The 25,112-nt window shown below is 43.4% G+C and overlaps 1 protein-coding gene and 1 long non-coding RNA gene across 2 annotated transcripts in view; both read right to left on the bottom strand.

The window, feature by feature from the left end:
- LOC109402629 (neurogenic locus Notch protein) overlaps positions 1–25,112 on the bottom strand; it is a 98,685-nt gene that overhangs the window by 16,356 nt on the left and 57,217 nt on the right. Inside the window, exon 4 of the mRNA XM_062844429.1 lies at positions 8,085–8,218. Coding sequence (XP_062700413.1) covers positions 8,085–8,218 — 134 coding nt within the window. The remainder of the gene's footprint in view (positions 1–8,084; positions 8,219–25,112) is intronic.
- Positions 6,141–8,074, bottom strand: LOC115256350 (uncharacterized). Its single transcript, XR_003892577.2, has 2 exons — positions 7,854–8,074; positions 6,141–7,626 (listed from the first exon to the last, which is right to left on the bottom strand). It is a non-coding gene; the product is annotated as an uncharacterized LOC115256350 (long non-coding RNA).

The following is a 25,112-nucleotide window of genomic DNA, read 5'->3' as shown; positions in this document are numbered from 1 at the left end:
AGTTTCGTACTGCCTATTGATTTTTTAAAGATATTCTACACAAAATGTTGAGCCGCGTTTATCTTACTTTCCTGTCGATATTCTCAATTATTTTTCTACACGAAGACGTATGAGTCCTAGACCAGTGAAACAGCCCAGGAAGCAGTTGCAAAGTGAATAAAGGCGAATACGTTGATCCATACCAAATTCAAATTGCGATTACGAACATCTTACGTAAGAATACCAGTTTTTAAATACTAAGTTCCAATTCAAGACATTCTAAAAAGCAGAGCATGTCTTTTTTACATTTACTGACTTAACAACACCGAAAATAAGATACACCGAGGCAACAGGTGGGATAAGATGAATTAGTGAGTTAACGTAATGTTATCCAAGGTTAGAACAATTTGATTACCATAACACATACACGGCATACAATAAGACAAGGTAGGCTATTATTGGTAAACAGCAGTTTTGGACGTAAACAAGTGACGTCATTTTTATCGTCCTATATTATGTTGATCAAAATGATAGGGACTACTACAACGTTTTATTCATGTCTTTGAACGATTTGAACAACATCATTGAAAAACAAAATCGGCATGTTTTGCGGAATGTATCACCTTCTAAATGATATAGAAAATGTGCCGTGCATTTGATTGTGTATTATGCTCGTACATAACCGTTAAAATGTCATGGCCTACTGAGGCATCTCAGAATGATACCCAATGATAAAGTTTCTCGCTAGTAGGTACCTTTCTATATCAAAGAAAATGGATTTGTCAACGGAAACAATAATTCAATAAATGATGCTACCATAATTACTAAACACAGTTAAGACAAAAACTTGTTGAGTATACGTGATTTTTTACTTTGTATGTGTTTCTGGGCAGTTCTTTTGTGATATTTTTTTTAAATACCTAAAAATCCAAATTTCACCAAATAGTAAATCGTGAATAACTCTAAAACCGATAGAAAAAACGCAATGTTGTCTTCGGCAAAATTTTTCCTCATAAAATTTCCTATCTTTTTGTGGACATTGTTTTAAATTAGCATTAGGTTCAGGTACTTTTTATGATGGGTAAAATGTACAGTATATCAAAAAATGATAATGAATTTGTAAATTCAAAAATTCAGTATCAAAAAGTTACCTGCAAAACATGTCGTTTATTATTTTTCCCAAGTAGTTTAAATCCATATCAAGCTGTAAAAAATATAAAAATAGTGGAAAAGGCCAATTTCTGTACGGTAAAAAATATTTGTATGAAATTTATTACGAAAAATGACCGTTTTTCAAAAATCTCGCTGGGGCGACCTCTAAACGTCATTTCTGAAAGTTTCCGTCATACAAAAGTTTGTTTCAAACACCCTTAGCTGTCATTTGCAGGTTGAGCCCCCAAGCTTTTTGACCATGTGCAATTTTGGGACAACCTAATGTATATGCTGTGCGAGCAGCTTCTATGCCACCAAGTCATAGCTCTGTTCTCGGCTCCTATGCAACGACTAGCTGAATACTGAATAACATCTTGAGAAGGTGCTTTTTCAGCCTTTTCACAGTTGTTAAATAATAGTAATACGGCATCCCCAAATTAATCGATTACATATAATTTGGTTATGAATACAATGACGCAATACATGTGGAACTGGAATTATCGCTTTTAAAATTTAATAATATAAGTACTCCACTACTTGGAATCGAACTTCCGATCTCCGTATCCACTGGTCCCGATGATGTCCTCGCTGCCACACTGTTATATATAAATAGCATAGAAAACAGCCCGTTTTGTTTTACTCCAGACAAGGCTACATAATTGTGCCACAAGAAATCTTACTAGCTGCAAAACCTTGTGAAACGTCAAACGCAATAATGTTTACATTGAACAAGTGGTGTGGTTGCGCCAACAGGTTCTTCGTCACAGCTTCTAGCTGAAAGGGTGTTCTTTAAACAGCTACGAAGCGCTGCTATTTTGTGTATTTGGCAACATTACGAAACGTACTGTATAAAAGCTGCTGTTTTATTGGCTGGGACTCTTACTCGATTTGAAAATCTTCCGGCAAATCTTCCGGAGTTGGATTTAAGTTCAATAAAAGCAACTTAAAAGATTTCACACCACAGAGATGGATAGCTTTAAAGTATTTGTGTAGTAGCTATATATCCCGCTTAAAGTTTGTTTTGACAATATTTGTTTACATCCGACAAGCCGTGTTGGTATACCCTGAGACGAGACTCGCGAAGAGGAAAAAAAAAGCAACGTCAAGTGCAGCCCAACTGAGCTGTCAGTTGTAGCCCGTTTGATTACGTTACCTAAAACGAGAAAAGTATTGCTGTCCGAGATAAATTCTGAAGCCAAAATTCACTCCAAGTAGCATTTTCTTCTCCTGTACTGTCAAAAATAAATTGAAAACAAAATATTCCAATGATTACTTTGCTTGGCGATTGTTGGCGATGCAAAATTTTACCTCAACATGATTTTGTGCGTGAATGGGATTCAGTCACACTGCATGTGAGGTGATGCGGTCACGTACGTGTTTGAACCACCAGCCCAAAACATAATGTCAACACAGATAGGAAGAAGAAAAAAATAACAAAGTGGAGAAAAAGAAGACCGTCTTCGCGAGTCTCGTCTCAGGGTATACCAACAGTTTCTTTATTACAGCTTCTAGCTGTAATGACATTGCATAACGGCCTTCAAAGCGCTGCTGGTTTGTGGATTTGTCAGTATTAGTAATATTTAGTAATTAGTAGCAGCTGTTTTGTTAGTGGAGACTCCTATTCGATTCGATTCCTCCCGGAGTTGGAACAGAGTGCAGCAAAGGCAGCCCCAGTGTCAAATGATTGATTTCTGAAAACCGAGTTTGGTAACTGTATGGTGCTTGTTTTGCAGCCGTGTATTAGCTTATGGTTTATATTTGACTTGCTTCCCTTTCATTCAGCGTTGCCTGCTTCAATTTGATGGTTACACAGCAGAAAGACTAAAGCTTATAGCGCTGAAAATGTTTGTTGGCGTATATACGACTGCGTTTGCGCATGTACATGCTGGGATGCTGTAGTTCTTCAGAAATGGGTGTGTGACAGAGAGTTCACGTTGGTAAGACTCCGGTAAGAGTTCTGGGAATAATGCAGAGAAAATGTGTAAAAGAAGGATCAGGTGGATCACTACAAGAAATCCGGTACAACCAATAGGAACAGGCTGGCTCTGAAAGAAATCACGGGAAGAATTCAGTGAAAAATATCACTAATGGCTCCTGTATAAATCCCAGAAGGTACCCCGGAAAAAAAATCTTAGGGAAAGTCCAGGATAAATTCAGAAAAACTCTGAGAGACCTCCCAGGACCAATATTGGAAGCAATCTTGTGAGAGAAGTTCCAGGAGAAACTCTGAGAGAAATCTCAGGTAAAACTTCAAAATAAACCGCGCGAGAACTAATATCGCAGATGAAACTTCTGTAAAAAATCAAGAAGGAACTATTGAATTAGGTTCACAGAAATATCTTGAAGATATTTCAAGAAAAAACTTTAGAAAAGTTTGAAAAAGATTTCCAGATAGTAGATTCGTGAGAATTCTCAAAGGAAGTCTCGGTGACATTTTGGTGAGACCTAATGGAGAAATACCAGAGAACACTTCTTAAATCCACGGAGGTACTCCTAGAGAGTACCAATCAATACTGAAAAAGTTCTCGCCGGAACTTCTGGTGGAGTTCTCGTAAAAACTCACTCACCAAATAAAGAAACTGTAAAAAAAAAACCGAGAAAACTCCAAATAAAATTTACGGAGTCTCTTTCAGGAATTTCTGAATGCATTTTGGGTAGATTTTTATGAATATGCCCACAGAATTTGCAAGAGAACTTTGCAGAAGAACTGCTGGAAACTTCGGGAAAATTTCGAAGATTTTTTTCCTGAAAATCCTGGTAGAATTTCCGGTAAGTCACTGAAAGAACTTTCAGAGGGACTGCTGGAGAAATTTACAGAGTAACTTCGAAAGTCGCAACAACTAATTTTGGAGTATTTACCGTCACAACTCCTGGAAGAATTCCCGGCGAAACACCTGGAAGAATTCTTAGTGAAACTTCTGGTGTTTCTGGTAGAGGTCTTGGTAGAACTTCCATCACATTTCCAAGATATTTTGGATGAATTTCTTGAAGAAATTCCTCAAAAATACTCAGAGGAATTTTGGAGAGAATGCCCAGAGGAGCTTCCAGAAGTCTGGAAGGAGCTAATGCGAGGTTTGCACTTCAAACGGAATCGCTCAAGTAATTTTCGTTCAGTGCACTATTTTTCCGTGACCGGAATGGTCAAGAAATTTAACACAGCGAGCCCCATTGGATTTGACGTTTCGTTTCAGCTCCGTACTAGGATCCGGAATAAAGCGACGCTTTCTCATTTCTTGAGCGAATCTTTGCCTAAATTTAACACGCATCGAGATAGGCCAAGAAATTTCTTGCGATCTGCGTACTACCCATGATTTGTTATGTTATTTTCAACAGGTTATGGGCCCAGGGACGCCCTGGTGGTGGTGGTTCTGGAAGCAAAGAGACCAATATGCGGTACTATCCAAGAGAGGATTAGAAGTCCAATACCCGATGAGATAACAAGATACGATGGGGCCGGTTGCCAACAGTCGTTACGGAGAGGCGGTATCTAGTATCTTGTCCCTGCGTCAGAACCAGACGGTCGAGGCAGTGCTGGCTGATCAGTGCCAGTGGACGCAAGAACGGAATGGCGGAACGTACTCGGTGTCGGATGAAGCTTGGAGCCAGGAGGAGCTTGGTAGCAAAGGTAGCTCGGTAGTGAGAGCAAAGGTGCTAGTAGGAGCTCGGTGGGCTTTGGATCCAGGAGGAATGCGGTAACCAGGAACTCGGGACGCGTCGGATCTGAGTGTGTCAAATGAATAATAATAATGATGAGGAGGAGTGTTGGAGTAGGTACTCCTTGGGATACATCACACAGCTCAGTGAAGCTATAGGTACGAAACTTGTATGTACGAAAGTATGATGGTTTGTAAATATGGTACCAAGATGAAGTAAAGGAGAGGAACTGGAGCTGGTAGTAATATCAGTCAGACAATATTATGTCTTGATCATTGCACTGAATGACGGCTTGCGGCTGAAATTACTATTCTGAGGGACAATATAGATATACAACACCGCTAAATTTGTGCAGACTGAGTTTCGTTTCGATTCAACAGATTAATGTTTTCAATTTTACCATGGACCCGCTTTACAATTAAAAAAAGTTTCTGTTGACAACGGGACTCAAACCAATTACCTTGAGATCATCAGGCTCGCATGCTACCACTCGGCTATCGAACCGGTTGATACGGGAGGAACAAGACGCACACGCACATAAGAAGCGTTTGTTGGTCGATGATCATGGTAAATTTGAAAATATTTTTATGCGGATCATTACCGCAAGCCGTCTTTCAGTGTATATGAGATGACACAGTTACATGGTTGCATAATTTATAGGAGTGATATGATAGGTTGACACCGTGCTGTGAAGTTGGAAGGAATGGAAACGAATTTCTCAACCCGTTTCGAATTCTAGCGATGGCTATGAATATAAGAATAGGGTAGTGGACGTATTTTGGCCCGGGGCAGGTATTTTGGCCCGCCTTGTGAATTTTATAAAAGTTATCATATAATCTCTACAAAATCTATAAGAATTATTTATGAAACTTCCAATACAAAGTAGGAGGAAAGGCACGGACCAGGATTGAACCTAGAATCTTCTGCATACGATCATCAGGAACGGTAGCCTTTAGACTACCAAGCCTGTCATGTTTTGTATCACTCCGAACGTTCACAAGCGTTACATCAAATTCTCAATCTCAACCTCCCAACAATTGAGACTGAAATCCGTGAAACATTTCCGAAACCTTACCACACCTCAATTACGATCGCTCTTTCTGCAATCCCATTCGATTCCGACGATGGACAGACACTTTTGTTCGCGCAGATTCGTCCCTCGCAGTCCCGTCCGTCTCCTTCTTCCCCTTCTTGTTGAGTCCAACCCTGTTGGTCGTTGTTCCTCTCGCCACATTTTCGGGCCCTTCGGATTGCCGTCCGAGCGCTGTGGATTTGGATCGTAGAATGGCCCCGGGTAATCACGGTCCCGCAATACTTCGTTATTGTTATTATTATTTCCCCTTTTGCTGTCCGTAACGTCCGACGGCCCGGCGCGGCATGGATGGGTGGAGGCAGCGGGTGGGGACCTGAAATGCCCGACCCGCCCGGAGGCAAGATAAATGAATGATTATTGTGTGCGGTGTGTCCCAGCCAGCCGACCGATCACCTTCGCCATGGTAACCATCGCGCGGCGCAGATTTTTGTCGTTGTGAACCGACCTGAACCTGAACCGCGGCGATGCGATGCCGCAAAGCGCCCTAAGTAGGTCGATCTAGTTTTCGTCATCGCCGTACGTGAGGGCGGGGGTCCCGCGAAACAACACAGGAAGATACGACCCATAATTAATGACCCTTTCGCCACGTCGTTATACTCTCGCTCGATCGATGACGGCGGGATTGATCGTTTGCGATCCGATCCCGCAGACAGTGCCAACGAAACCAAAGATCTGGCTCTGGAATCAAGGAAGAAGGAGGCGGAGTAGGCGTAGCAAACCGTGCGGTCAGTTTCCCCATTTTGCGCGATTTTACGGAGTTGAATACCACCTTCGTTGCCGTGCAACGGCAACAACGATTTGACATAAACAAACTACGTCAAAGCAGGCTATGTTTGCAGGCTGTCTGCAACGTAGACTAAAGGAAGGTACTTTATTAATTATGAACCGTGTCGCGCGTTTTCGATGGGAAATGACCACAGGGCTCGCTGGCATCGGTGCAGCAGCTCCGCATGCACGGAGCGTTCTCTTGAGAACGTTCTACCCCGACGTCAACAAGAAAGAGATCCCAAAGCAAACTGTTGGAAAATTATCACACACCGAACTACAAAGCGATCGGGTCGAGTTTTCCCTCTGGGGAGATTCCTTTGTCCGGCTGCAGAGTTGCGAAAGAATCTTGCCGCCGACATGTCAGCGCTGAATGGGGAATTCTCCGGAACACCGAATTTCCCGAAGGCTAGATCGTGCATTCTCTGGAGAACACGATCGCTCCCGGATTACGGAACGATCACCGCGCGATCATGTTCCGTTACGTAATTGGCGTTCGGAACACCCTCTGGATGTCACGTGCATCAAAACTGGGATGTGAACAGCTCTTCCTCCTGTTTGCCACGACGGACCGTCCACCCATCCTGCGGAATCTGCGCGGAACCAAGTTCTCACAATGATCACGATCGCGAAGCGGCGGGGAATGTACTGTTATTCGACGGGATCAAAGTGTGACAACAAAGTACCCCTCCAATGGGCGACAAGAAAGGTGTTAATCAGACAAGTGAAACCGCACTGAAAAATGACTCTCTTCGACAAAAGCACTCTTTGAATCGGACGAAGAAGGCAGCATCTCATCATCAGCGCAGCAGCAGGTGGGTGTCGCTTGCAACGCAACCAACAACAATGGGATTCTTGTGTTCGGTTTTCAAGCCCGCCACTGCCGTGGCAAAAGCAGACATTGTATCGTGCGTTGCTCACTCTCGCTCAATAGATGCCGCCACCATCATTACTCGGTGCGCGGTGCAGTGCAGTGCAGTCATCTTAAGGTTGAAGGATTCGTCATTGACATAATCGTCATCATTGAAAATTCGGAAGCAGTTTTCACGTTCAAAGCTGAAAATACCACAATGAAAATGTATTCACTGTATTGCGGATGCAGAATGGAGTACAGTGAATACATTTTCAATGTAAACATTCATGTTTTGAGCGAGAAAACTGCTTTTGAATTTTCATTGATGACGATTATGTCAATGACGAATCCTTCAACCTTAATGAGCTGATAGAATTCTAATAATGATTGCATAAATCTGTCAATCTTCCCGCCGCGGCGAGAGCTTGTCACTCCGCGCTGAACATAGTAGGCCGAGTGCACACGCGCGCGCGACGGTGGGAAATGCGAAAAATGTGTTAAACAGCGGCCTACTGCGATTACTCTCGCCGATGGTAAGTGACCGCAGTCACAGATGCATAAAAAGACGTCTAGAAATAATGAGCTTACCTGGTGGACATTTGCATTCGTAGTGGAATTTCGTCGACTGCTTGCAAGTGCCCCCGTTTTGGCAGGGCGACGGCGAACAGGGAATGTAGTGCGACTCACAGTTTTTCCCAGTGTATCCGGCTTCGCAGTTACATCTGTAAGTAGAGAAACAGAAAAAAAAACGAGAGTGAAAATCGATGCGATTAGAATGCGATAAAGTGGACTAAAATGGCGAAAATGGAGACTTGTGTGGTTCGTTGTCGTCGTCTGATCGCTGCGTCGGGACTTGCCAATGTGACACACGACCACGCACTCCGTTTAGGGAGGACTGGCAAACGCGGAGATAATCAGATCATTTGCTACCGCCTTCTTGCAGCTGCCACTGCACGACGAACTGTCAACAACCCCCGTGACAAGCGAGGTGTCGAACAAATAAGTTTCGTGATTTTATCGCCAACTAACGCTAACGACGACGTTGCGTTGATCGACTCTGAAATGTCACAAGATTCGAAGGCTTCGTTTGCAAAATTTACATATCGATTTCAAATGCTTTGATCCTAATCAAAATGATCCTCGTCGCTGGAATTGCCTAATGATAGCTCCCGCAGAAGCCCCTGTAACGTCATTATGTTATTAGGTCAAAACATTTCCCTTCCTCAGCGTTGTCAGCCTCGCAACGGATCCAAGCAGACCTCGCCACTAGGCCACGATTCAAAACAAAAAATTAAAACGGGATCGAGCTGTCAAAAATTCAATCCAAGCAGGCTTCGCCCGCCATAAACGTTACCTCGAATCGGCCCGACGACGACGACGCTAACGACATCATTAGCCCGTAATAGTTTGCCTGAATATAATTTACATTCCTAAATAGTTCTTCGCCGTTGCGTCTGCACCTCGACTTTCGTAGACCCCGAAAGTCGACTCGATCGACTCTTGGATCGAGAGCCCCCGAATGGACCCCGCAGTGGACCGGATCACAATCATTTTGCGCTACACATATTCTCCTTCCGCTCTCGCGGTGGTGATCCTCGACCCTTCCACAATCCCGCGATCTCATCAACGTAGGCTGATGGTTTGTTGTTGTTTTACATTAGCCTACGCGCCCTCTATCCGCCCTCGTCATGATCGCGTAGCTTTTGCGTGGCGATCGAGATTGAAGCGGATAAAATTACACAAATTTTACCGGTTTTCTTGCGGCCTCCCTCATCTGGGGGTATCAAATTTGAGATTTGTTGCGTCTTCTTTCTGTGCGAGGAAACAGTCGGTCGGTCTCAGATTACAACATTCGTCAGATCAAGCCCAATCAAAGAGGTTGTCGTCGCCAGCTTTTTTTACGGGAACAAGAAGGGTGGATCCTTCTTGATCCTCTCAATTTTGACACTTGTCCCACTTGGACGCAGCAGGCCTTGCCTGCATGATCGACTCAGCATGTGGTTGTTTCGGTGTTTTTGTTTCTTTTTCGGTTGATTAAACGACAAGCGAAAGAAACGGGGCGGAAAATTTCTGGTCCCATCAGCAGTAATTTCCTTTAAAACTTGTTTGTGGCAGCGGAATTGAAACATTGCGCAGGTTTTGACAAGTACATCCCGGTGTCAGTCGTTGAGGGGGTGATCTGATGATCAGAAAAAGGAAACCGTTATTTGCTAAAATGTGGAATATATTTACAGAACGGCATTTAGTTACTGCACAGCATTAATCAAAAAGTTGTATCCACCCGGGTGCCAAGGGTCGCCTCATTTAAGCTCACTTTATGATAGGGAACGAGCTAACGTTCAGATTGCGTCATTTGATAGTTGATCGATAAGAATGATCATTCATCAATTCTTCATTACACAAGCAAAAATTTTGACAGTTCACCGGTCATTTTGACAGATAACGCGTGAGCGAGCAGATGACAAAAATCATGGTCGTATTTGTCTTGCTCATGACCTGAGAATTGTCAAGCTGTGTAAATAATGAACATAGGAAAAGGAACTCCAAATTACATGTCAACCATGGAATCTACTAACGAATGTGCTTGTTGTTCATCTAATCCGACATTCATTTCGTTTCCCATTTACAAAAGATCAAAGAAGATTATCGAACTAGAATTATGAGCTTTACAGGACTTCAGCAATGCACTGTATGCTGAAACCCTTATTTGCACTTTGAACCTATCTTCAACAAGAAATGAATATGTTGATTTCGTTAAGTGTACACCACACAAAAGTCTGATGCACTAGATGAAAACGTCTCTTATTCGAATTCGTGGTTGTCTATTTTCATGTCACCTCAGGAGCCTGGCAATTGGCTTACACGGTGTCAAGCATCCTCAAATCCTCGAAAACCTACCTCAGTTCATCGCGCCGCAGCCACACAGAAGGATACAATAGACTTTCGGTAAGTGCAACATGTTTATTGTTTACGTTTCTGTTACCGAATCTAATTCGCTAATTGCAACGACTGACAGACGTCAAACGGCTGTCAACTGCAGATGTAAGTCAAAAACATCGCATTGCAGCTGTAGTGCATCCGAAAACATCGAAACTTTGTTGATGTTTTGATTTTAGCCTGATAGTTGCCAAGTTGCACTCTGCAGACTTGCGGTTAACAAGAATTACAATAGGCCTTTTCATGTGACAGATCCGTGCATGCATTTGTTTACAAAGCTTGAACAACAGCTGCTAACAAGAACGTGTCATCTTCATAGAAGAACTGTCAAACGCCCGAACAATCAGCTGATTTAAGACGTCAAATGAAAAGGCCCATTGAAGCATCTTCACCGAGCGAACTCTACTGTAGTCTCTTGAATCTTAACAGCCGACTGAACGTGTGCCTCCTGCCAGGAAACGGCGCACAGCTGGGTGACCCATCTAAAGGCGATCTAGAAAAATGAACTGGCCGATACGAAGAAGCTACTCGTCGAAACTTCCCGGGTAAGGTCAAGGTGGAGAGGAGATAGATTCCAACCGGTGCTGTAAGGAAAACAATCAGCTGAGTACCAAGCTGAACAAGATGGTCAAGGAACGGACCGAGGTGAACAAAGAGCGAATGAGACCAGGTGTATCGTGCTAACGGCTAACTACAACAGCGCGCGTTTGCACGGTAAAGAGGAAACATCAAGAAATGGCAGGAGGCAGACATGGAGAAAGTCGGCGGTGCGACAGGATCTTGAGCACGAAACTGTGATACGGGTGGACTAGACAATCTTCGAGAGGAATTCCCTTTCAAACGTCGAGTTTACAGCCAGGAACATTTGGAAAGAAAAATGCGGCGACAGACTGAAATCAGCTATGGATCGATACGAAACAAAGCGGTAGCAGACTTCAGAAACCCCGCTTTATATGAATCATGATGAGATGTTCGGCAAGCTTACGAAGCTCGCATTTTGGAAAGCTGTCTCGCGTCGTGAAGGAGCGTGTTCAGTACGAAGAAGAACGCTTAAAACTCGAAAAGGAACAAGTTGCGGGACGAGATGTTCATCCAGCTGAAGAAATACGTACCGTAATGCGATCCCGGCGGAAAGTGCACAATATGTCAGATAAAATCCAGAGGCCCGAATTGCAGATCATCCGTAAAAACATATCAACCGAAGTGAGGTTAGGTCGGCCTTAACACCGATCCACTAAGACACTCAAGAAGTCAATCGTAGGCAACCTGAGATATCGTCAGCACAGAGTTTGCGGTCTATGGGCGACTTAGCAGGATCCGTGGATAAGCTATTCCCTGATAGAAGAGAACCTGAGATATCGTCAGCACGCGGTTGATCAACCCAAGGGTCATCCAGGATGGCGAAGAGGGTGACCAATGCTGAGCGACTCAGCAGGATCCAATGATAAGCTATTACTGGGTAAAGGAGGCGCCTGCGTTAGCCGATTCGGTGAGGCATGACCACTGGGAACATTGCGACGTGGTTAAGGAGATGGAGGAAACGATGAGCAGTGTGTAGTAGTGTAGTAAGTGAAACCTAGAGTTACCTGACGGACACTGTCAATTTACTTTTATTCTGTTGATCAACTGGCTGAAGAGCTACCAAGTTCTCAACCAGTTGAAGAACTGTTAGCTAATCAGGATTTCTAGATACAGGAGCTTGAATATGGTTGACACCGAGCGCCAATTGGCGGACGAATTTCTAACCAATAGCGACGAGCGAAAGAATTCCGAGCATAGGTCGGCGCAGTCAACTGGTTGGGTCATGTCCTAGGATTCGAAAGTGACTCTGTAGTCTTCATACCAATTCAAGACAATATTTCAATAGTGACACGAACCTAGATCCGGCCAGAAGGTCGTAAGTGCTGGAGCTACTCCACCATGGTAACTGCTAGTCCAGCTCTACCGATACCGTTTGTAAATCATAAAGAAAAAGAATGCCGACTGAAACCTCAATCAACAACTGCCACACTATTCGTTCCTGGTATATACAACTTACAATAATCTTCTCTCAAAACATACCTCTTCCTTCAATGACCATACCTGTAGGTTCAACGCTATCTGAGCCTTCCACGCTACCCGTTTTCCACAACTCCTCTTTAGCGTTGCAACCTTCGTACTACCATGATTTCCTCCTGGCTCGAAGCTCCTCATCACTTAAAGCTCTGGGCAAGTCGTCTATCTCCGACGCTTGCTCAAACTCTGCACCAATACTCCGAGCTCCAATCAGGCTTCTTTATCTCTGAGCTCCTCTTCGGTATTGTTTTTCAGATAACTTCTGCTGTCGCCTTCCGTTCAGATTCTGTCTCCTCGTCTAGGTGCGATAGCCGAGCTCCATCCGCAACTTCACAATGCTTCCATGATCCGTATCGCCTTTCGTTCCCATTGATCCTGACCTCTGTTGCAGGTAATCCATCCGCCCAAGGATCCCGTGCTGCGTCTCCCTGACTTATGCGGTTGATCCTTCTCCTGGTTGATACGCGCTGTAATAAACGCTCCTGGTTCCGAGGGTTCGACGCTATTAAACCTTACCTTACCTGGACCTTAGCGTTCCACGCTTATTCCAACACTTCTTCTTAGCGTCGCAAGCCTCAAACCACAATGATCTCCGTCACCAATATTCTGAGCTCCGACCAGGTTCGTTCATCTCCGGAGCTCCTCCCTCCGTATTTCCCTCCAGCTCAATACGTGCTGTGGAACATGATCCTGGGCCCATAACCTGGTAGAACTATCCTCACTATGGCCTGCCTGCGTGGCCATGGTGGACTAGCTCTAACAGTAGGGCCCTCGTGTTGAGGTAGAACTCTTCGTTTACAGTCTCGGAAAACACGAACTACAAACAGCGTTTGCTATACGAGCAACACTTCTGCCATATAATGTATGTCTTGTTAAACTTGGAAGGTTTCTGCTTACTTACCTACTTCGGAATATCAAATTCAGTACAGTAGCACCGGAAGCTTCCGTAGCCCAGAAAGTCATCGTTGACTGTTCGATTCCGAGTTGATTTCTGATGTCCTGATAAGTAAGTTCAAGACTTTCCAGGAGCTGGCACAAAATCAATGCGCGACGTTGTTTTGAAAACCTGACAGCGACGAAAATACAATGTAAACAGTACACACTTAAATACTTCTACCTATATTTTCAAGAGAAAATACCCAGTAGGTTATTTTCTACAGCGTTTCGTGATGCAGTTCGATATGAGACACTCTTTAGACTTTGTCTGCGAACTATTTACCCACGGCTAGACCCTTAATTGTTACACGTGCTGCAAAAGAAAACTGCTTATTTGCACAATTAAGGTACCCCGGGGCAAGTGAGAATCTGGGGCAAGTGAGACCTACAGCTATAACTTTTTTTATTTTTTATTTTTAAGGCAAACATTCTTCATAGAAAACATAGGTATCACACCAACGGATACTTTGAATTCAAAAAATGTTATTGTTCTCACCATAAAGAGACCATATATGTTATTGTTGTTCATATGTATTTTTCAATTCACTAAGTGAGATTAACGTACTGTACTACATTCGTCGTTCAAAAATAGAATAACAAATAAAGTAAAACTTTTTCGGTTTCAGGATAATATTTGGAGTGCTTACAAGTTATTTTGAACGAAAAAACTGTAATTTATTTTCATTTATTACCTTTTGTTAACTGCTCTCACTTACCCCAGTGCATTTAAGCATCTGGGGCAAGTGAGACCTATGAGAGTAAACAAACACAATTTCATAGTTTAATCTCGCTTTCTTCAGCCTAAGTCGAAATTTACACAAAAGTGAAACGAAAATCGGCGCCTTAAGTAATCAATCGTTGAATTATAATTAATTACTTCTATTCTGATGATGAAACTATTGTTTAAAATGATAAAGGTTTTGCTAGAACATATTTTTTCTAAATCATCTTTTTTCATATTTTCGTTCAAGTAATTTCTATTATTTTTTCGTTTTTCGTTGCATAATAAGGTTCTGAATGTTAGGGAGCCGGCCATAAAGTATGAAAAATTAAGAAAACGACTTATTCGAAGTTTACGATTTTAAAATCTTTATTTAATGATCGTAATATTATGTAAGGGAAAACATAACATCTGTAAATGTTGAAAAACCTTTTGGCGAGACTCATCAACTACGTAATATGAAAAGTAAGTTTGGAAATCTTTCGGCATTTAACCTTATGGCGCTTTTTGTATAAATAAAATCAATTTGTTTTGCACGAGCGGCTAGAGTTAAATCATTTTTTTCTCAGTAATTCGTTATTATATGTGTTACGTAATTTATGCACGATACTACAAAACTTTTCCAACATAAATCGATAAACATAGTTATTCGCACAACATATTTATAATTTATGCTACCTTACATATATGCAGCAACTATATTAAGCCATTATTACAAAAAAATCCGAATAGGTCCCACTTGCCCCGTGATACGGAGTAAATGAAGATCTGTTCCACTTTTCATAATATGCATAATATACAGAATTTAAAAATTTTGAAACAGTTTTAATGCCCATTACTAAGAAGAAATATACCAACAATGTCTTTTAGAACCATTGGAATTATAAAATTATTTATGTTTAGAATTTTTTGGCTTGATAAAACCAAACTAGCATTTTTTTAGGTCCCACTTGCCCCGGGGTACCTTACCTCCTAAGTTCAAATCAATTTTGAAACGACTCGGCACTAATTGAACGTACATCTTTAAAGCCAAAACTCATTACAAATTTCCTGACATTTTCTGTCTCCGGCCAAACATAAAATTCCCAAGACCAGAAAGCAAAAAAAAGAAGTATTACACTGCGTTACCTCACCGAATCTCCCAGAGTACCTACACCGAGAAAAACTCTCGGCGTAAAAATGTCGATTTGACTGCCGAGATATAGGTATCAATTTGACATAAAAATGTATAATTATTCATCTATTACTCGCTCGTTCGCTCGCTGGCATCGCCTACCGTCATCCGGTTCCAAGCTTTTTCCTGCTTCGATCTGTCCGGCGATTCCTTCTGTTGATCACCCTCCCTTGGTCGTCTGTCGGATCGCACACCCCTCGCAAAAACAAAAAAACGCACGCAAAAGAAGGGAAACCGAACGCGAGATTACGAAACTGCGCGGTTCGTGCATGATAAGCGTCGCGTTTCTCTCTTTCTTTTCGGGGGGCCAACCCGCTGGGCCGAAGGCCCGCAGGAATCGGCTCTAGTAGGCCCGATCGAAGAAAGCCCGCTGACGTCCAGCAGTCAGTAGGATCAGCACAGCATCAGAGTTTGTGCGTGGTTTGTGAGTGGTGAGAAGGAAACGATTAAATCTTGGATTAAATTCACATTGATAAAAAATTATTGATTTTCCTCTTTCTGGCCTTGCTAGCTAGAGTTGGATTCGTCACGAACGACGACGTCGACAGCTTCGCATAAGCCCCTCGGCGTGCGCACGTCGTCGTCGCCAAGGGAACGATCTGTCATGGTTCGGTTTGTTAGTGCCAAAAAAGCCTGCTTGGATCTTTCGCATTTCTCCGATTTCTTCAGGAATACCGGTCGGCCTACTGCGACTGCTGCCGTCCGTCGCAGAGATGAAGCGATTTCGAACGAAATGATTAATTTTATGACCCCCTTCTTAGGATGGATTACGATTTATTTGTTCGACGAATTTTGATTCACTGGAGGTCTACTGCCACAGGGAGGAATCTAGGCCTAGTCTAGGCGTAGGTAACTACATCAAAATCACCCGGGGACGACGCAGAACGGCGTGCGGCTCGTCGCACCCACCCAAGATAATTATCGCAAAAAGCGATCGCCACTGACGGGGACTGATGGAAAACGGTTACCGCGACAACGACGACAACTTGGAACCGGTTTGACTGGCCTGCTTGGGCCGGCCGCCACCAGGTTGTCCCCCGTTGATGATGATTGCTCCGCGTAGCTGCTGCTGCTGCCGCTCGTTGCCGTCATTTATGAAGATTAGTCTTGAAAAATAATAATTATCGGCTATGAATATCATTTCATATGCAAAATCGGGGACAAACCTGATGCGGAACGACACGAAGTTCCAGATTTGAAAGCTCTGGCGCAACGCGCGAAACGACATTCTACGGAGCGGGTTGAATGCAACTGCACGCTTGAGACACTTTGTTATCCAAGGCCGGCAGTGCCGGCCACAGTCATGAAGAAGAGCTAGATTAATAAGAGGGCAAAGCTTTCTCCGCAGCACCAGAGGTCCGATGTCCGCGCGATGGATGCAGTGATAAATCATCCTCTGCCGCCCAGGGCTTCTTGGGTCCGGTCCGGTCCGGAGATCTTATCACACGGCATCCCCGCATATTACTTCGGTCGGATCGGGTGGTTTGATCAAACGCACACAGTAGGCGCAAATTTGTTGTACCGATTTGCTCGTCAGCCCCTTTTTGGAGCGCAGAGTAATCCAGAAATCGATCAATGCCGGATGCGGTGGCTACTTAGATGAAAATGGAAGCTGGTTTTTGAACGGTGCGGTGTTGTCAGAAGTGTTGCGGAACCGTGGTCGCTCTGCTCTTCCAAGCCTGCTGTGTGTGACGTGAAATTTTCGAATCAATCATGGTAGGCTTGCGCGCAGGGAGGGTAGTGTTGCTTTGATAACTCGATCACTAAATGCAGCTTGTATGGGAGTATCGTCGAAGAAGATGCCAACCCGATGATAAGCGTTTATCTAAGCGTAGCTGTAAAGCGTGGTTGACAAGGCCTGATGTTGGCTACAGCGTACGTGCGTCGACGGGAACGGCTAATTGCGGCTGTCCAGGTGTCACTGCTGACATGGCCGTTAAATCCGTAAGACTTACGTTACAGCAACGGTTATAACAATAGCATGAGTATTGTGTCACTGGAATTAATGTAAATGCTATGACGCTATGATAAGTATTGAATAAATAACTTAGAAACTTGCAGAAGATGAAGTTTACAGATCATAACAATGATGTTCTTTGTTAACGCTTTGTTCTTTATGTTAACTCCGCGGTCTATCGTAGCCAAGTTATTGAATCATCGCTTCCTTCCCCCTCCTCATAGACCTGCAATCAGACGTAGCACGCACCATTCTCATTGATTCGTTGTGTAAGTATAGCTGACCTGATGATACTAAGTAGCCGCTATGGGCCAATTCAAATCTCTTAAGAAAGCGACTATTTATTACATAATTTATAGACAGTGACTAAAGGATCTGGGGAAGAAAAATCATCTCATCATCAGCTGTGTTTCACCAAGACTCTAAGCAAAGAATAATAAGTTCAAGAATGCCCACTCTGCTGACGCTCGGGGGGATACTACGATACTACCGCAGCGCTATCTAGGGATGAAAATTGAATCTTCATGCGCTAGTGTGTGTTGCTGATGGTATGCGGATACCAAAACATACGCACACCACCTTCTCTCATGACAAATCACGAACACTGATACAGAGAGAGAGCTTCCACCTTTACACGCTTAGAGAGCGTCACGTGTCTTACCGCTTGACGTTTACGTACAACAAGACAAGAGATAGCATTCTTTACATTTGTATTCTTTGCTCTAAGTAAGAAATTGTCAATGTTTTCGTTCGATAAATTTGGCTCCTACGTTATTTTGCAAGGAGCTATCCTAGAATCTCGAGAGACATTTGTCACAGACTTTGCCAGAAATCAACACTTCAATATGATTCGCCAAAACCGTTACGATTTCTTTGGATTCTTCTCTTACTATGAAACGCTCGCATGCATAAACATCAATGCTATTTTTGTCCAGCAACAAACAACCCATTAGAGCGCAAACAATATCGACATGCGCGTAGCCACCGCATCGTCCATATTTTGCAAACAACAACGCACCAATTGGGTGGCCATTTTTGGCCATCATCAAATCAGCGTAAAAGCATAATAACAATATCGCTCCATAAGCGTCACACACAGATGTGCAGCACACAGTAGTCGTCGTCGTCCGTCAATATTAACAAACAAACGGCGGTGGTGGCGCTGCAAATATTCATGTTTGTTTGACTGGATAGGCTGTCGCTAACGAGCGCGACAGTCATGGCCTACTACTGTTGGAAAAATGACCAATCTCCTTGCGTTGGCTCATTCAGCGGTACCTGATCTAGTTCGCTATGCGGCGAACTATGGTTCGCCTACTGTTCTATTGGAGGAGAAATGCAAATTCTATGCACTTCCGCGAGAGTGCGCACGATCCTCACGGTAGCATCGTCGTCGGTGGTAGCCTGCTGCAGTCGCAACGAAGCAACGTGGTTGGTAGCGATTTGCATATCGCGTTGCTGTTGCATGACATGCGCGAGCGAGCGGGTTCGTCGCTTGTGATCTTGTGGCAAACGAATCGGATTCAATTGCTCTCGCGCGCGCTTCCATGGCCTGCTGCTCTGCAGTCTGCACTACCGATCGCGATCGAGCGTCTCTTCGCCAAACTTTGGGGTGGTGGGCAAACGAAATTATTTATTCTGGTTCGATTTTATCTGCTCGCCACGGTACACGATCCGCGGACTGCGAAGAATTTCTGGTGCGCTCCAAGGAGTCTCCCGTGAACGTCGTCGATGTCGTCGTCGTCGTTGAACGACGACCGGCCATCGATGATCGAGATCGATGGAAGAAAGCAAGTTTCCTAAATTAGAATTTTCCGATTCTGATGCTGCTGCTGCACTGCGCAACTGGCCTGCCCCTTTTCTGGGCACATTGAAGTACAGTACCGTTAACGTTGAACTTTTCGTCATTGAAATCATCGTCATCATCAAACATTTGAAAGCAGTTTTTTCGCTCAAAACAAAAGTTTTTGCTATGAAAATATATTCACTGTACTCCACATGAGGAATATAATGCAGTGAATATATTTTCATGATCCTTGTTTTGATTTGCAGCGAGAAAACTGCTTTTTGTTTTCCGAAAAATGATGACGGATGCTTGAGCCTTAAACGGGGTAATCTTGGTTGGTCGAGCATTCATGGCGAATCTTTTGACACTCCGTAAGAAGGAACTCTTTCTGGTTTCACAGACAATCCTCTTGACATTCTTCCAAGAGTTCCACCAAAAAATGCGCCAGGAGTGCACCGGAGATTCTTCAAAACATTACTTAGGATTTTCATTCGAAGTTCTACCGGAAACTCTTCCATGATTTTCTTCGAAGGTTCCTTCAGACGATGATGTATGGGTTCGTTTTTCCAGTTGTTCCTTTTGTGTTTCCTCCTGAGACTCCAATAGATGTGTTTTCGATCTCCCTCCAAGAGTTTCAATTGGGATTCCTCCAGAAGTTCCCAGTGGGATTTCTCTAGAAGCTCCTTCCAGAATTCCTACCGAGATTCCTTCAGGTACATATTTCTTCCGGGATTCACTCAAATATTCATTCCAAGATTCCCGCAGAAGTTCTTCCGGGGTTATTCCTAAAGTTCGTTCTGGGATTTCTTTAGAAATACATTCAGAAATGCTTTATGAGATTCTTTCAGACAATCTTTGCTTCAAGAACTTCTTCCTTCCGGCGTTCCTCCATTAACTCTTTCCAGGGTTCCTCCAGGAACTTCTCCAGTTACTTCACCGTCACAGTTTTGTCAAAAATTTATTCAGAATGTTCTTCTTAGACTGTGTAGTGTAATCTGGGATCCCTCTATGATATTCACACAGGATTCTCCAGTAATTTAATTCAAGATTCCTCCAGGTGCTTCTTCTGAAATTTCTCCAAAAATAAATTTGTATTTCATCCCGCAATTCCTTGTGGCGTTACTCCAAGAACTTCTTGACGGATTCCATAAAGAACTTCTTCTTGGGCTGCTCTAGAAACTTATTCCGGTAATCTTCCAGCAACTCCTTCCAGATTTTCTTTATTAACTCTTTCCGTAACTCCTCCAGAATCTTCTTCCGGGATTCATGCAGGACAACTTTATGGAATTCTTGCAGATCATTCTCGAACCCTTTCCGGAAATTCATTCTGGAATTATCTCAGATATTCCTCATGGGAATCCTTCAGCAGTTTTTTTTAGGAATTCTCTCATGAGTACCTTATACAATTATTAAAGCATTTCCTTGAGGAATTCCTCCAAAATCTCCAGTAGTTTTGTAGGAAATTCCTGCAGGAGTTTCTTCTGAGTTCCTTCTAAAAAAAAAAAAAACTGAAGATATTGCAAAAGACTGGAGAAATCTCACTCAGAAGAAACTCGTACAGGAATCTCAGAAAGAAACGCTAGAAGACTTTCATAAGAATCTCCTGGAAGATTCTCGAAAAGAATTCCTAAGAAGATTCCGGAAGGAATCTCGTAATGAGTTTCTGTAAAATTCTGGAGAGATCCTGGATAAAGATCTGGAAATAACACGGAAGGAATTTCTGGAAGAATCCCAAAAAGAAAATCTGGAGGAATCTCAGGAGGAATTCATTAATCTTCGAACGGAATCCTGGAGGAATATCGAAAGAAGTTCCTCGAGGAGTCATAGAAGGAATTACTGGAGGATTTCCATTACTGGAGGAAGAGTTCTTGATTAAACTCAGGAGAGAACTCTGGAGGAATGCTATAATGAACTCTGTCTGGCATCGCAGTGTGGGGAATTCCAGAAGGAATTGCTGGATGCATCTCTCTCAGAATGAACTTCTGAAGGAGGAAGTTCCGGCAGAAATTTCTGGAAGGATGTCCGAGGAAACTCCTAGCCGGAGAAAGAATAGAAACAATTTCTAAAGGTATCTCAGAAGCAAATTCTGGAGGAATCTTAGAAAGAGGTATCGTCAGAACGAGACATTTAGAAGGCATTCCTGGCGGAATCCCAGAAGGAACTCCTTAAGAAATCTAAGATGGAGCTCCTGGAGAGATCCATAAATGAACTGCTGGAAAAATACCAGAAGAAACTCCCGGAGGGTCCTTCGTACAACTGTCGAAATTCTCGGACCGAGTGAACTCTATTCACCAGTGCGGATAAGTCTATGGCCTTATCCACCGATGAATTGAACTCCCTTGGTTCAAAAATTTCGACACTAGAGCGGGGTCGTTTCCAATCAGAATTGGACGATTCTGATTGGAAAGGGCCCCGGTCTAGTGTCAACATTCTCGAACGGAGTGAATTCAGTTCATCGGTGGATAAGTTCATACGGCACCGCTGACATGTCAAACGAGTAAACACGTGCATTGGAAGATGGACCTATCCAGGTGTTCACTCGTATAACTTTTGAGTGCCGTATTATCTAGGTGACCGTGGAAACGAGTTCATTTTCTGCTACCATGACACCGCTCAAACGTCAAATTAGTGAAGGTCCATAGAGCTTGCTGTCGTTTATTCACCTTTCTCTTTCAAACATGCAGGCGGAATAGGATTTGTTGTCATCAGGAAAGATTTCCCGATGAAAACAAATCCTATCCCGCCTGCATGCTTGAAAGAGAGAGGTGAATAAACGTCAGCAAGCTCTATAGACGAGTGCACCGATGAACTGAATTCATCGCTGTCCGAGAATTTTGACACTAGAGCGGGGTTGCTTCCAATCAGAAGTGAAAGATTTCCAATCAGAATTGAACAATTCTGATTGGGAACGACCCCGCTGTAGTGTCAAAATTCTCGGACCGCGATGAATTCAGTTCATCGGTGCACTCGTCTATTGCGCCCAGTATTATTGAAAATAAGCTGTTCGTGAGAGAGCATAAATTAGAGAAAAAATAGGAACAAAAACGGAAAAAGGGGAAAAACTATGCTATGCAGCCTCACGAGCTCGAGAAATAACAAAACGATGCGTTGCAATATCCAACGCATTTCAGCCAAAGCGGGGTTGTTCCTCAGTATTGTTCGTGTAGTTGAAAATCGGAATTTTTGACACGCGAAAATCGATTTTTCTCCCAAACCATGCGTCGGACGTACGTCGGGCAAAGTGCGCTGGATAGATGGCCAGATCCGCTGCCCAGCGCACTACGTCCGACGTTAGGTTTCACGTATGGATTTGGAGAAAACTCGATTGTCGCACTACAAAGAATGTGTGATGGTCGAAGCGTAGGAAATCACGGATCGGAACAATATGCGAATATTTTGTGCTACTGTCAGTGGCCCGCCGCACAACACTGCGACAGTATCCTCCATGTACAGTAATTGGGTGGAAGATGTTTTGACACACAGCCAAGGATGGTCAACTCGGCTAATTACAAAAGGCAGATTCACTAAGCAGCGTAAACCGATTAAACTGATTAAACGTTGCGATCATCAAGGCAATCTTTGATTATTTCATTCGCAAATTCAAGAAACATTTCAAATAAGCAGAAAATCATGGCTTACGCAGCAATTTAATCTGTTTAGTGAGTACCCCTAAAGAAATTCTTGCAGATGATCCTAGATGAATTGTTGGACACAACTTGCAAACTCGATGTCTGTTCATTGATTCCGTAGCAGCGTGGACAGATTATGTCAGACTATAGTTTTCCGGTGAAACTTTTTAGGCTGATACTGGTTGGATCGAAATCAACTGTTATGGAACAATGAAGGGTATTATTAAGTGGAAAGTCATTGCAGCCTGCTTAGACTTCTTCCGGGAATTCATCAAAGCAACCCCATTTCACGGTACGCGGCCGTTTTTGCGACAACTAGTTCGCAAGTTGGACGCACGCTGCGCGCGCTATCAACGTGCGAAGCAGCGCACACTCGAAGACAGGACTGGACGACGACGCACCGAACCGGTGAAAATATTTCAATCGAAATCAAATATGGAAGTCCTGGTACTAATGATAAGACCTTTTTTGCCCCTACGCGCCTTTGCGTCTTTGGCTCCAGTCCAGGCCAGTCCAAACGAACGAACGAACGAACCAAAGGCTGGAATGCCCCTCTCATGTGTGTTTGTGCCCTAGAAGGAAACTGGTCCGGGTAGTGCTGTTGATGTTGGCTTTCCACATACGCAACACATCGCGCTTCTCTGATGTGTGGCTCCCATTTTTCGTGTACCACAGGCAGGCAGGCAGGCAGGCTGCCTGCGGCCACGGAGAGTCAAACGTGATAACATTTTCCTATCTCGGAAGCGATTGGCGATGTCACATGAATTAGTTGACAAGTTTTCGTTTTTGCGCTCGGAGCGCTTGTGTGAACAAACCTCATGCCAGTCACCCGATCAGAGGGATGTGTCAGGATCAAGTCAAGATTATATTCATAACTAGCTGTCCCGGCAAACTTTGTTTTGCCAGGTTGACAATTGTTATGGTCATTACAGCACGGCACTCTAGATTGGTTTCATTTTGATCGTTTTGATTTCCTTCCCAGGTCATAAAAAATCCGCATTTTGTAAATTTTCTTACTTTTCTAGTTGATTTTCGTAACTTTTTGTACATATAAACACAGCCACCATGAGTACGAACCAAACCGTGCAAGAATCATGTTGATCGGTTCACCCGTTCTTGAGTTTTGTTGCCTCAAAGGAACTTCAAACTCATTTTTATATATGTAGATAAATTTTATCATTTTTCAATTTTTTTGGATTCTTTAATTTAGTGTCATGCCCCTAGCTTCAAAATTATATTTTGGATAGAAAGGGTAGAAATCAGACGAGAAAATTTCCGAAACCCCAGTACAGTAGACTGCAATGCTTTTTAACTGCAAGTCCGCTAAGTGCAACAATTTTGCAGTTATCGCACCGCTATTCGTCAAACTGGAATGTCAACAGCGATGCGATGTTTTTCGCATGTGCTTTTGATGTAATGCGATGTTTTCCGAATGCACATTGCAGTTATCGAATTTCATTCGGTAAGTGAAACGTAAACATGTTGCAGTTATCGAACGTCAACTGTACATCATTTTTTTATCGGGTTTCATTACTTCAATGCGGTGCTCAAACGTCAAACTATATAGCTGTTTAGAGAATGTCTTGCATAATCAAACAAGATGTTAGGACCCAATTATATGCCTTTTCACATGAACGCTTGCAATGTTTCTATTACAATAGATGTTCGATAAATGCAACGGCTGACACATGTCAAACGGCTGTCGGTTGCTGTCGGACGCAGTCAAAATGCACTCAAAAACATCGCAAGCTGCAGTGCATCCAAAAAACATCGCAACTATGTCGATATTTTGATTCTGACAGATAGCGGTGCGATAACTGCAAAATTGTTGCTCCAAGCAAATTTGTGACAAAATATTGCACAGTTTTTATATGACGCGACGCCGTCAAAACTGTTAGTTGTGTAAACAACATCCTTGATCAAGTTTATAACAACTTTCGTTACAAAGATGCTCCTCACTGTATGACTTCTCAAGCCTCAATTTTGTTATGTTCTGCTAGTCGGGCAACCAAAGTGACTCCCGTTGTGAGAGGTTCGTGTCTTGATCGGATGACATCTCCTTCAACGCTTCGATTTCGCTGCGCGTTCGTTGCACCAATGTGCATACGCGCGGTCAGTCGAATTTCGTGCTGGAATGTCTGCGAGAAACCGACTTCTTCGTACCTTTACTGAAAAGGCCGGACTTGATTCTTTCGGAATTCATTCCCACCCGCGCGACAAAGCGCATTCAAAGCAACGACGACGACGTGGAGCGAAAGTGGCGCTTTTCCAAGGATGTGAACCGCCGTTATTGGGCAACCATCATGAACATCACGATGACATTTGCGTCCACTGAGCTGACGGGACGTGGTCCTCGCGCGGAGAACCATTTGGAATCGCTGGGTTTTGCCTTTTATCATTTGCATCACCCCTCCATTGCGC

Source organism: Aedes albopictus, chromosome 1 (genome assembly GCF_035046485.1).
Source record: "Aedes albopictus strain Foshan chromosome 1, AalbF5, whole genome shotgun sequence".
In the NCBI taxonomy this organism is placed as follows: Eukaryota; Metazoa; Arthropoda; class Insecta; order Diptera; family Culicidae; genus Aedes; species Aedes albopictus.
The sequence above is the reverse complement of the archived record's forward strand: the minus strand, read 5'-3'. Positions and strand labels throughout refer to the sequence as shown.